Raw genomic sequence first — 13,496 nt, 5'->3', positions numbered from 1 at the left:
ATCACACAAGGTCATTAGCTTGTTTCTATTCACTTCACTAACTGAAATAATCTTCTCCCTTGGTTCCTGACGAACTCCTATACACCCCTCAAAGCCCAGCCCCAGAAGTCTCTCCTCTAAGAATTCCTTGTCTTTTCTGGCCAGAGATAACTGCTCCTTGTTCTGTCACAGGGTGTGCACAACCAAGCACCCAATAAAAGTGAGTTGTTGAAAGAAACCAAAGACCTGCTTCTAGAAGCATCCGCAATCAACCCAATATTGAGTCTATCTGCAGTTTCTGCCAGCCCCCTGGGCCTTCCCCTCCCTGACACTTCTCCTTCTCCATCTCGCAAAAAATATCCCTGAGACCTAATTTCAGCTAAACCTTCAAACACGAGTCTCCACTTTCGACTTCCCGAGGAGGAATCAATTGGCTGTCAAGTTTCCCAGAGCCTCTGCCACCTCCCACACCCCGGGTCTGCCAGCCATCCTCAAGGTTGATGGGAGGGGTGGGGGCAGAGGAAGGAGGGAGGGAGGAAGGACCCAGCCTGCAACAGGGAAGGTTGGGGCTGGGGAAGGGGTCAGGCTGAGGAGCTAGTGGGGAGACCAGGAAGAGTCATCAGTTCTTTGCCTCCCAAATCAAACCACAGCTCCTCTGCCATGGAGTGGCAGGAGAGACAGAACAGCACACTGTTGCTGCTAAGGAGCCCAGAGCCTGGGGAAGCTGGGTGGGCACATGCAAAGCCCCCAGACCCGGCCTGACCATTGGTCTACGTGGATCCAGCACCCCAGCATGCTGCCTGCCACCCTTCCCTCCTTCCCTTCCAGGAGATGCTACTGGCACAGAGCAGACAGATCTGGGTTTGAATCTCAGGAATCTGAGAGCTGATGGCCACAGACGCACAGGAAGCCTCTCTAGTCATCTACTCCCAGGCCCCTTCTCCCATCCTCATTCAGGGCCCCCTGTAACCTGCAGGGCACATGCCAGCCTTGTAGCACTGTGTGGTCCTGGAGAGTCACTCCCCTACCCTCCAACTCTCCCTAAAGGAGGGAGGGAGTTGTTCCAGGTGGGCAGAAAAGTTCCATTCCTGGCCAAGCCACAAAGCTGGTATGAGGCTGTGCAGGGCCGTGAAACCCGGGTCAGGGAACTCTCTAGAGCCCATTATCTTAGCTACTGCACCAGAACATTTCAGCACCTATTTATGCCCAAACTGTACGCTACCTTACAAAGTCTATCCCCCACATTTCACAAAAGGGGAAACTGAGGCTCTCCCAGGGTCACAAGGTCTTCAAGAGGCATGGGTGGGACTAGAACTGAGCCTTCAATGTCCTGCAGAGTGGCTGCAGGTCCTTGGCTGACTCACAAAATGATGAGGGGTGGCATGTGAGGGTGTAAACAACCCAGGCTCCTGAACCGCTGTCAGCTGGGTGGTGACCTCTGACAAGCCCTTCCCAGGCCTCAGTTTCCATGAAGAAGGTGGACAAGATGAGCCTTGTAGACCTTACATACACCCTGACTCATTGATTCTCCCAAAGAAGCACCCCTGTAAGAAATGCTGACATCCCACCATCTGGGTTTGAAATGGCAGTGAAGGTGGCACTTATTCCAGTACATCCTGTAGCATCTCCCCTGCCTCCCTGAGGCAAAACCATGTTTCCCGCGTTCCCTCAAGGGTCTACACAGAGCAAAAGTCAGCTGAGCATGTGGGGACATAGCTTTTGGGAGCCTGTAAGTGAACAAGTGTGTGCTACGGGCTAGGGGAGGGAGGCAGGTGCTTCTGGCCCTGCACAGGGTCTGTGTGAGGGTCTGTCCCCAAGGCCCAGGCCAGGCTCACCTCTGCTTCCCCCAAACACCCTGTCCTCTGCCTGTACTCCAACCCTCCTAGATCTTTACTGATGTTTTACAGCCAAAAATGGAAACCCGATTCAGATGGTAATGATGGATTTCATCCATGAAGCACCCAGCATGGGTCAGACCTGGACGACCACATTCACCAAGTCCACAGTCCAAGCAAAGTCTGTCATTCCACATTTTACTGTCAAGAACACAAGGCTCGGAGAGGCTGAGTGGCTACTGAGATCACATGGGTCATGGAAGAACTTGGATTTGAACCCAGATCCCCACCTCTGAGTTCTCCAGTGCCCCCGCCAGTTCCCAGCACCCAGCCCAGAAAAGAATCTCTAATCACACCCCTTAAAGACCAACGTGCACAGAAAAGGACACAAAACATAAATGTCTGGCAGTCCTGACTCAGCAGCTGAGTGACACCAGCTAAAGAACTTCACCTCTGAACCTCAGTTTCCTCACCTGTGAAATGGGCACACTAATAGTGCCTCCCCTAGAGGGTTGCCATGAGAAGTGGCCAAAGCAACCACCTTGAACATGCTCTCCATACTGCAGACCCTAACAGGGCAGGTGGGACTGTGAGTTGAGTCCCAGGTAGCTCGAGGTTCCCCAGGCTGGCTCTGACTCTGACTGAAGGTGGTTTCTACCCTGAGAGACAAAGCAGAGACACCACTACAGGGAAAACACCAGTCCTAGCTGTCAACTGGAGCTGCAAATTATAACAACTTTAAGGTGTGATCATACCCCTATTAGAGCAACTCAGGAAAGGGAAACAGGCAGAAAAATGATGCTGATGGGGTTCTGGGAGGGTGTGGGGCAATGGATCCTCCTCCCAGCCTGAGGATGGGTGTGCTTCATGCTCTGGGGTCAGAGAGACCTGGGTTTGAATCTTGGTTCCGCCACTTAGTAGAAGTTGGAGCTTGGACAGCAAGTGACTTTCTCTCTCGGAACCTGTTTTCTCACCTGGGAAATGAGGTAACCAATGTTTCCGCTGTAGGTCTGTCTCCTGGATGAAGAGAGGTCAGGTAGGCTGGGAGTGGTGGCTCACACTTGTAATCCCAGCACTTTGGGAAGCCAAGGTGGGAGGATCACCTGAGGTCAGGAGTTCGAGACCAGCCTGGCCAACACAGCGAAACCCCATCTCTACTAAAAAATACAAAAATAGATGGGTGTGGTGGCATACTCCTGTAATCCCAGCTACTCGGGGGGCTGAGGTAGGAGAACGGCTTGAACCCAGGAGGCAGAGGTTGCAGTGAGCCAAGATCACACCACTGCACTCCAGCCTAGGCGACAGAGCAAGATTGTCTCAAAAAACAAACAAACAAACAAACAAAAACAAAACAAAACAAAAAAACAGATCAGGGATGTAGGACAGTGAGCCCAGTGCCTGGCACACAGTAGGCACTTCATCAACGGAGGTGGCTACTATTACTAATTATTATTAGTCATCGTTCCCTAGGCCCCCCTTGAAGGCCCACCCTGCCTGCTGTGGCCCCAGGGATCCAGAGAGATCAGAACTTGGCCTTCGCTCCAGCTGATAGGAGTGGGGGTCACCCTGGCCCCAGCTCCAGGTGCTCCCTGCAGGCTGGAGACCAGCTTCCTGGGACCCCCTGGCCAAACCCAGGGCCACGACCCTGAATCCTCTCAGCGCAGGCTTCCTCCTCATTGCCCACAGGCTCAACCCCCAGCTGGGGACTCAGAATCACCTCCTGAGGGAAGCTTGTCAAAATGCAGATTGCCAGGCCCTGCCCTAGTCCAGTGGACTGAAATCTTTTTTTTTTTTTTTTTTTTTTTTTTGAGACGGAGTCTAGCTCTGTCGCCCAGGCTGGAGTGCAGCGGCCGGATCTCAGCTCACTGCAAGCTCCGCCTCCCGGGTTTACGCCATTCTCCTGCCTCAGCCTCCCAAGTAGCTGGGACTACAGGCGCCCGCCACCTCGCCCGGCTAGTTTTTTGTATTTTTTTTTAGTAGAGAGGGGGTTTCACCGTGTTAGCCAGGATGGTCTCGATCTCCTGACCTCGTGATCCGCCCGTCTCGGCCTCCCAAAGTGCTGGGATTACAGGCTTGAGCCACCGCGCCCGGCCAGACTGAAATCTTAAAGAAGGACAATAAGCTAGTTTTTAAGGCATTGTTATAACATATCGACAGTGGGGAGAATCAGTGGCTCTGGCGAAAGCCCCATCCTTTTGGCCTGGTACTGGAGGTTCCATGTGACCTCCACTCAACCAGGCTTCCCAGTCTCACCCACCCTGTCCTCCAGATCCCCTCAACTCCAGCTCCACCAAGCATTTCTGCATGCTACAAACACATCAGCCCCTGACTTTATGAGCTCACATTCTCATGCTGACACTAAGTACTAGGAAAGAGAAGAGCAGGCTGCTGTGATGGGGAAAACCAAGAGGGCTTCCTGGAGGTGGTTTGGTCAGGAGCTGATATCTAAGCTGATGCCCAAGGGATGAGGAGCCAGCCCTATGGCAAACAGAGGAAATTTCTAGGGTGCCTCCATACCTTTGCAACTGGTGTTCCCCCTCTCTGGAAGTCTCTTTCCCTCTCTGTCCTTGCCTAGCCATTGTCTATGGATCCTTCAAGATGCAGCTCAAAAGCCAGCTCCCGTGGGACCCCCTCGGGAATTGCCAGTCATTTCCAGCTCCCCTGGATCCCCTATATGATGCTATCCAGTGACAGCCAGGCCTGCACACTCTCTGTTCTCACCACCGAGAACCCTCTTTCCTCTGCTCGCACACAGCAGGCATGACAGAAAAACTGATGAGCGAATGAATGGATGAACAACCCATCCAACGTCCACCTGCCCTACAGACCTGAGCACCCTGGAGAAAGGAATGTGTCTATGTCATTGCTGCATTTCTGGTGCCTGGCACAGCCCTAGAGAGAAGTACACACAGTAATGCTCCTGAATGGGGGAGCAAAGGGACCCAAAACTCTGGTGTGTGTGTGTGTGTGTGTGTGTGTGTGTGTGTATACACACAGCAATGCAGAAGGGCGTGACTAGTCAGACGTTAAGGGTCACTGGGGTCTGTTACATAAAGCTGTTTAGGTTTGTAATTTTTAAAGTCTGTGTGCTGGTGGGGAGGACTCAGTTCAATAGCTACGATATATATTCTGTGTTTTGTCGGTTCTAAGCCATCGTCAATTGTAAGATACAGCATCATTTTATGTACCGCCAAGAAAGATTTAAATTATGGTATGCCATGAGAGGTGTTAAAATACATGGAAACGAAAACAGTGTATCTTTTCAGGGTTGCAGAAGCACAGTGTGTGTGCGCCCTCAAGGGTACATTTATCCAAACTAACAAGAGCCTCTTCTCTTCCTGGGCCAGCTCAGCGCTGGGCCCCATAGCCTTCGGTGCTGTCTGTCCTCCACCTTCCCCCTCCCTCTCAGGATGGGACCCCCCATGTGGCCCCTGGGGCCAGGGCTGAGCCACGGAGATGGGAGCAGCTGAGGGATCGGATACCTAGAGCAAGGGAGGCCGGATGCTCTCCGGGTCCATGAGGCTCCAGGAAGGGGGGCCGCGGGGTCGCAGAGCAGCACCCCGGGCGAGGTGGTGATGGTGGTGGCAGTGGCGGTGGTGGTGACGCAGAGATAGTTACCGTGACCCGGAACGGTGTGGCAGCCGAGGGCTCCATGCTGGGGCTCTTCTCGGAGAGGCTGCCGGGCAGGCTGCGCCGAGAGCCCGGCCTTTCTTGAGGCGACTCTGCCAACAGAGGAGAAGAGAGAGGATGAACAAGAACAGCCAAGGCCACACAGCTAGGGCCTCCTGCCACTCCCATCCCAGGCAGGACAACAGACAAACCAGCCCCTAGAAAATGATCCAGGCACTATGGAAAAGTCTGGCAGTTTCTCCAAAAATTAAAAATACAAGTGCCACATGACCCAGCAATTCCACTCCTGGGTATAACCCAAAATAACTGAAAACAAGTACTCAAATACCTGTACGCAAATACCACAGCAGCCAAATGATGGAAACCCAAGTGTCCATCAGCAGAAGAATGGACACACACATGGTATTGACATGCAAGGGAACACCATTCTGCTCTAAAAAGGAATGAAGTTCTGATGCAAGCTGTAAAATGGTGGGACCTTGAAAACATTACATGGAGTAACCCAAAAGGACATATTTTGTATTATCCCATTTATATGAAATATCTAGAAGAGGCCAATTCGTAGAGGACAGAAAGTAGATTTGAAGTTAGCAGAGGCTGAAGAGAGAGGGGATCAGGAGTTATGGCTTAATGGTACAGAGTTTCTGTGAAGGGTGATGAAGAGTTTTAGGAATTGGATAGTGGTGATGGTTGCAGAACATTACAAATGGATTTCATGCCACTGAATTGTACACTTAAAACTAGTTAAAATTATGACTTTTATGTTTTATATATTTTATCATACTTTTTTAAAAAGGGGGAAAAAAGGCCTGGCGCTGTGGCTCACTCCTATAATCCCAGCACTTTGGGAGGTCGAGGAGGGAGGATCACCTGAGGTCAGGAGTTTGAGACCAGCCTGGCCAACATGGTGAAACCCGTCTCTACTAAAAATAAAAAAATTAGCCAGGTGTGGTGTCATGCACCTGTAATCCCAGCTACTCGGGAGGCTGAGGTGGGAGAATCACTTGAACCTGGGAGGCGAAAGTTGCAGTGACCCGAAATCACACCACTGCACTCCAGCCTGGGCAACAGAGTGAGACTCTGTCTCAAAAAAAAAAAAAAAAAAGCAGGGGAAAGGTTGCCCTAAACCCCCACTCCTTGTGATGTCACTGGAGGCATACAAGCAGACAGATAACAGCCATCTCCTGGGATGCCACACTTGGGGAGCTTGATGACTTCTCAGGTTTTCTGTTTGTTTTACAGACAAGGTCTCACTCTTTCGCTCAGGCTGGAGCGCAGTGATGCAATCATAGCTCACCCAGCCTAGAACTCCTAGGCTCAAGTAATCCTACTGCCTCAGCCTCCTACCAAGTAGCTGGGACCACAGGTGCACCCCACCACACCTACCTAATTTTTTTAAAAAAGTTGTAGAGATGGGGTCTTCCTTTGTTGCCCAAGCTGGTCTCAAACTCCTGGCCTCAAGCAATCCTCCCACCTTGGCCTCCCAAAGTGCTGGGATTACAGGGCTTAGTCACTGTGTCAGCCCCCATGTTTTTTGAAACATGAGAATCTGTGACTTCTGGCTTCCAGTTCAGACCTTATTTTCCAGAGGCTATAAACTTGGGAGGCCTACAGAGGCCAGCAGGAAATCCAGAATCCAGGAAAGCAGCCAGCCACTCGGCACTAACTGGTTAACTGCTACATCACAAGGAGGGGCTCGGGGTAGCCATCGCTTCCATGGTTCAACAGAGGCTGATAATCTGGGTTTTTCAAAATATGAAGTATTCTGATTCTTAAATGGTGACAGCTCATTGAAAACTTTTAGCCACGGCCTGAGCACACCTACACAAAACCTCCTGAGTCTGTCCAACCTGCCAACATGGCCACTTTCCTCACTGGTTCCCCCACAACAGTGTGGCACCAGCTGCCTCTTTGCCATTGCTCCAGAGGTGGCCCCCAACAGAGGACTCTCTTCCTACTACCCTTCCCCAGCCTGGTCCATCCTGCAGTCCCTGGAGGAGGTCCTGGGTGACCCCCTCTACCTCCAGATCTTGCTTCCCTTTTGGCTCCTATAGCAATAACTAGATCTGAGTCTCCTATCAACGCTCTCATTTGCGGTATGTGTGCGTGTGTGAGTGTGTGTGTATGTGTGTGTCTGTATAACTCCTAACGCCCACGCCTAAGCTGGCTGCCTCTCCACCTCCCAGCACCCTGCATGGAGCCTGGTGCGTGGGGGGTGCCTGGGAAAGACCTGTTGACTTGCAAGGGAGAAAAAGGACAGGGCAGAGGTTTCCCTGGTAGGTGTGAACACACAGGGGTGTGGAATGAGACAGGAATGCCCAGACAAACACACTTGCATGTTTATATTCATGCAGATTCTCCAATGTGTACAATCCCAGACCCACCCCACGTACACATTGAGCAGGGGATGTGTGCACACGCCCAGGCCAGATGACATGGGGTTCACACAAGGAGCAGGCTTTCCAGAAGGCAGAACAGGATGCTGGGGCGCTGTGTGTTTTCCAGGTCATTCCCTCCACACAGTCACATGGACAGGAGTCCACAGAAGCACAGGGTCCATCCTGAGCCCTGGCCCATGGCCAAGAAGGCAAAGCCATCCTGAGACTGGTTCAGGCCCGCTGACCTCCAGGCAGGCCTGTGGCAGGCATTGACACGGGGTCCAGACCATCCAGCCCCAGGCGTCTCTTCCAGAAAAGCTGCCTTCCCACATGGCTCATCCTCAGCCTGGCGCCATCCGTCTCTTAAGCCCCTTGCTGTTCCCGCATGGTGCTTCCTACTTAGAACTTTCCTTGGACCTCCTCCTCCACAATCTCTCTAGTTACACTCAAGGGATAACCACTCTTTCTGGAGGTTTTGCTAGGAAAATTCTTCCCATGCTTTCCTGTGCGCCTTCATCTCTCACCCCTTCGCACCACCCAACTGGAGCACCCTCCTGTGCTCTGTGACAGCACATGCCACCTCCCTCTGGGAGGCTGTCACCCATAACCTATGTCCTACCTGCTACACTCAGCCAAGCTGCCAATGACTAGAGCAGAAGCTAGGCTCAGGGTGCAGTCACTAGCCCAAGGTCACAGGGCTACTGAGCACCAGAGCAAGAATGAGGGTCCAGTGTGTCTGGACAGAGTCCATGGCTCCTTCAGCCCTGAGTCCCGTGGGTCCCAACACCCAGCCAACATATAGGAGGTACTCAGGACTTAGTCTCAGGATGCAAACCTTAGCCAGAGGCAGACCCCTGGGTTCAGCCACCTCTCTAGGGAAAGTGGTAGAAGTGGGAGATGGGCAATGCCAGGCACAGTCAGGACCCTGAGCCCGAGTGCTTCTAATGCCCTCAACACCCTCAGAAAGAAGGGACTCCTCACCCTGGTACCCAAAGTCATTCTACCTTACACAACACTCTGGCTTTTCTTGCTAACCCTCTTCACTGTACCTGCCACGATGTGGGAATGTCCCACCTCCACACCTTTACCCATGCTCTCCCCTCTCCCTAAAATTATCTTCCCTGGAATGGCTTCCTGTGGGAACTGTCATCCTTTGAGCTCTGGGGCAATGCTGGGGGCGCCCAGATCACTTTAGGCAGAATGACTCACAACCCCGCACATCAGTCAGCCTTGCAGACTTGCTACTTGGCGTCTCGGCAGGAAGATGGGTTGTCTGTTTCCCACCCCCACCCAGAGCCAGGCACCCTGCAGTGCTCAAAGTTCCTCCATCAAACCAACAAACACGGGGTACCCACTGCAGTTATGGAACCTGGCTGGCAGAGTCAGGCTGCCCCACAGGGGTCTTGGGATCACCAGGACAACAGGAGCTGGAGCTTCCAGGAACTACCCTCCCTCACCTGACACACACACACACACACCCCTGGCCACAGCTTTACACTTTCCTGGGTAGGTGGGCCCTCACCACTGTAGGCAAGAAGCACATGGAGTCCCCTGGTAGAACGCTGGGTGCCCAGTGAGGATGTCTTTCCACTGAGACCAACACTGATGCCCAGAATCCTGCCTCTTGCCTCCTGGGTCTGAGCAGGAAGCTCTCAGAGGTTGCTTGGTCCAACCTCCCGTTTGATAGATGATGAAGCTAAGACCAGAAGGAAAGAAATGTGTGCATGATCCCCTCAACAACAGATCTATAGAAAAGAGTGCTTCTGGCCGGGCGCGGTGGCTCACGCCTGTAATCCCAGCACTTTGGGAAGCCAAGGCGGGTGGATCACGAGGTAAGGAGATCGAGACCATCCTGGCTAACACTGTGAAACCCCATCTCTACTGAAAATACAGAAAAATTAGCCGGGCATGATGGCCGGCGCCTGTAGTCCCAGCTACTCGGGAGGCTGAGGCAGGAGAATGGTGTGAACCTGGGAGGTGGAGCTTGCAGTGAGCCAAGATCGCACCACTGCACTCCAGCCTGGCAGACAGAGCAAGACTCCGCCTCAAAAAAAAAAGAAAAGAAAAAGAAAAAAGAAAAGAAAAGAGTGCTCCCAAAATAGTCTGAAACTTCCATTCAGAAGCCCTGGCTACACCCCTCCACCTGAGAAGATAGGAAGGCAAGCAAGAAGCCCAGGGGGCGGGAGGATAGGGGCCCACTCTCCCTCCTGCATAGGGTGGCTGGCTTTCCCCCCTGACCTCCCCACTCTCCCAGCCCACACCCAGGGCAAGGTCTGCACTCCACAGAAAGCTGGAGGGGAACCTGGGGCACCTTCTCAGGTGTCTCCTGTGTGGCCCCTGGTTCCATTCTCCACCTCTCTGCACACTGCCTTCTACTCCAGGGCACTGGCCTGTATAGACTCTATTATTTGAGCTTCTAGACCCTCAGCTTCCATGTGGTTTGGCCAAAGAGGAGCCCTGGCAAGAGATGAAGGGAGGGAGGAGAGTCGTCTGGGTTGCCTGCCTCCTCCACGGAAGGTCCAGCCACCATCAGGATGACCCTCTCTTCTGGACCTTTTCCTCCCAGCAACCATGCTCTCCCCTCCTCCGCAGGGCCTCAGGGAAGCAGCCCCTGCTGTCCCTAGCTTTGGGGTCCTGTACTGCCCCTGTGGTTCCCGAGGCCTGCCCACACCTTCGTAAGCAGCCCCTCTATTAAACGCTCCTCTAATCACCATAGTCTGAGGCACCACCTGCTTTTCTCCAAACCCCGAACTGATCCGCCAGGTGGGAGCTCAACTGCCTGGGAGTCACTCATGGAGCTGATGGGACCTCCTTTATCCATAGATGGGGAAACCAGGCCCTGAGAGGAGCTGTGATGTGCCTGTGGTCACACTGAACATCGAGGGCAGAGTCTGGGCCAGGCCAGGCTCTCTCCTGACCTGACACCCCAAACACCTTCCCCAAGGAGCCAGCCGCCTGCCGTAAGCTCTAAACACAAAGTTAATAAACACATGGATCGCTGGGTTTCTCAATGTTTTTTCATTGTCACTCTCCCTTAAAAGTCTTCTTAGACACTTTTTTCCTAATTTCCCCTCCATAAAATTTTAATATCACAGACATACAGTATCTTTTATGTACTAAATGTGTATACTGGGCTTTGTACAGAAAGGTTTTTTTTTTTTCTTCATCTTCCAGTCCAAGAACCAACTTTTTGCCCACTTGGGGGCAATCTCACCTCCGCTGAGAATGCATGTTCTGGACCCTTTCAGATGTAATCCCACAGGACAACCTGGGCAGCTCTATAGTGAGTCCACTTTCCAGATGGGGAAACTAAGTTCCTAGAAGCAAAAGTGACTTCCTCTAAAAGTCCTCCAGGGAAGAAGCAAGAGTATATGCTGAGAGTCCCTTAAACTGCCCCCAAACCCACTCTTCCAGCCCCAGAGAAGGTGGAGGGGACATGGAGCATGGGGTCGGGTGAGGAGCCAAGCTGACACCAGGAGCCGGATTCAACCCTCACTCTGCTGTGTGACTCCATGGCTGCTCCTTTCCCTCTCTGAGCTGATTTCATCAATCCAATGAGTCAGAGAGTAAGAGCAATGGTCATCTCCAGTCCTTGGCACCAAGTAAAAACACACACACCCTCTATTTTAAACAGGAAAAGAAGGCAGGGAATGACCCTGAGTCCTAATTCTGGAGCCTGGGAATTCAGCCTCAGGGTCCTAGGCCCCAGCATGCTGCCTTTGGCCTTTGATTTTGTAGAAAATCTTTTCTAATTTGGGCAAACAGACACTGGGAGGCCTGGCCTTATGGTCCCATAGGTCTAGCACCACAGCTGGTGCCAGTAGAAACCCACAGAGGTTAAGTGAATCTGTTAAGATCACACAGTCTGAAGGCGGCATTCCTAGGGCTAAATCATGGGAAGGGAGACCCAGCCGATCTCTTAAGGGCCTGCCCCAGACCTCTGAGCATGATCCAGGAGTCTTTCCTCCTCGGCCCAGACTCATTGTGTGACTTCTGTGTGACCTCTCAGTCACCTAGTCTGCAAAATTAGGCATAGGACCAGCTGATCCTGGATCCCCTTTCCACTAGGAGGTTGAAAGGGTCTCCATTTTACCAGGCTGTCTTCCTATTCTTGGAAGCCACAGCCGGAGAAATGCATTTTAACCTTCATGTGTTTGCAAAAAATAAATAAAATCAGTTTCATTCAAATGCTGCTGGCTTGGTTACCATGGATACCACCTAATCATGAAGGATGACTGTTACTTGTTCCCATGGAAACATGGCGGCCTGAGGAACATCCTGTAATTTCAGACAAGACACCAAATTTCAGTTGTCGGGTTGCACTGCCCAGATCTTAATGCTTAAAAGCAGGTAGAGGCAGCAACCTCTAACGCTAGCGTCAGGAGAAAAGAAGTTGGCAAGAGTGTAGAACGAGGAGGTGTTGGACAGGGGTGTCCCTGTGTCCTCCGCAGTGATCGGGAAAATGCAAATTAAAACTCTCAGATGCTATTTCATACCTTTTGGAAAGGTCCTAGGCCAGTCCATAATTTAAAAGAAATTAATTAAAAGAAATGAAAAAGAAACCAGCCTAGAAATTGAAAAGAACTATGACTCCAAATGTTGGCAGAGATGCACATTACACTTTCATCACTGCTGGTGGAGTGAAAAGGGCTTGAAGAACAATTACACAATAGCCAGTAGAAACCGACAGCACACATGTGCTAGGGCCAGAACCTTCCTTCCTACACATCCAGTCTAGAAAACTGCTTCATCCTGCACACATAGAGATCTGCACAAAGATACTGACCCCAGCACTCTCTGTAGCAGAGAAAAGTTAGAAGTAATCTAAATGTCCACCAATAGGGGAACAGTCTTTCCGTAGAACATCACACAGCAAGGAAGGGGGGGACAGTATTCACATGGAACACAATGGCACTACAAAGGGCCTAGAGCTATATCGATCAACATGAATAAAACTCAGAAATATGACGTTCAGTAAAAAAATCAGTTGCAAAAGGAAACAATGTGTAATCCATTTATACACCTTTTTTTTTTTTTTAACAAGAATGTTCATAGCAGCTTTATTTTTAATAGCCCCAAAACTGGAAACAACCAAACCTCCTTCTACAGGTGAATGGTTAAACTGTGCTGCATCCAGGATGAGAAAGGCAGAATGATGGTCCCCCAAAGAAGTCCACACTCTAATTCCTAGAACCTGTGAATGTTGCCTTATGTGGCAAAAGGAACTTGGCAGATGTGGTTGAGGTTAAGGATTTTGAGATGGGAGATTATCCTGAATTATCCAGGTGAGAATAATCTAATGATATGACTTTGTTGTTATTGTTTTGAGATGTATTCTAGGTCGGTTGCCCAGGCTAGAGTACAGTGCTGCAATCTCAGCTCACTGCAACCTTCACCTCCCAGGTTCAAGCAATTCTCCTGCCTCAGTCTCCTGATAGCTGGGATTACAGGCATGTACCACCATGCCTGGCTAATTTTTGTATTTTTGGTTTCTTTTTTTTTTTTTTTTTTTTTTGAGACAGAGTCTCACTTTGTTGCCAGGCTGGAGTGGAGTGGCATGATCTCAGCTCACTGCAACCACCACCTCCCGGGTTCAAGCGATTCTCCTGCCTCAGCATCCCGAGTAGCTGGGACTACAGGTGTCCGCCACCATGCCCAGCTAATTTTTGTATTT

General features: G+C 51.3%; 1 protein-coding gene across 9 annotated transcripts in view; it reads right to left on the bottom strand.

Annotated features, from left to right (window-relative positions):
• The window catches only part of DAB2IP (DAB2 interacting protein), a 186,799-nt gene that overhangs the window by 100,911 nt on the left and 72,392 nt on the right, over nucleotides 1-13,496 (bottom strand). For 6 of the 9 annotated variants that reach the window (XM_030919959.1, XM_030919965.1, XM_010355374.2 and 3 more), the window contains exon 2: nucleotides 5,433-5,536. In XM_030919959.1, the coding sequence (XP_030775819.1) occupies nucleotides 5,433-5,536 (104 nt within the window). Of the gene's footprint in view, nucleotides 1-5,296; nucleotides 5,537-13,496 lie in introns of all 9 variants that reach the window. The other 3 variants (XM_030919963.1, XM_030919962.1, XM_030919961.1) reach the window with 1 other exon arrangement.

Source organism: Rhinopithecus roxellana, chromosome 16, assembly GCF_007565055.1.
Source record: "Rhinopithecus roxellana isolate Shanxi Qingling chromosome 16, ASM756505v1, whole genome shotgun sequence".
NCBI lineage: Eukaryota > Metazoa > Chordata > Mammalia > Primates > Cercopithecidae > Rhinopithecus > Rhinopithecus roxellana.
This window is presented reverse-complemented; position numbering and strand designations above follow the sequence as displayed.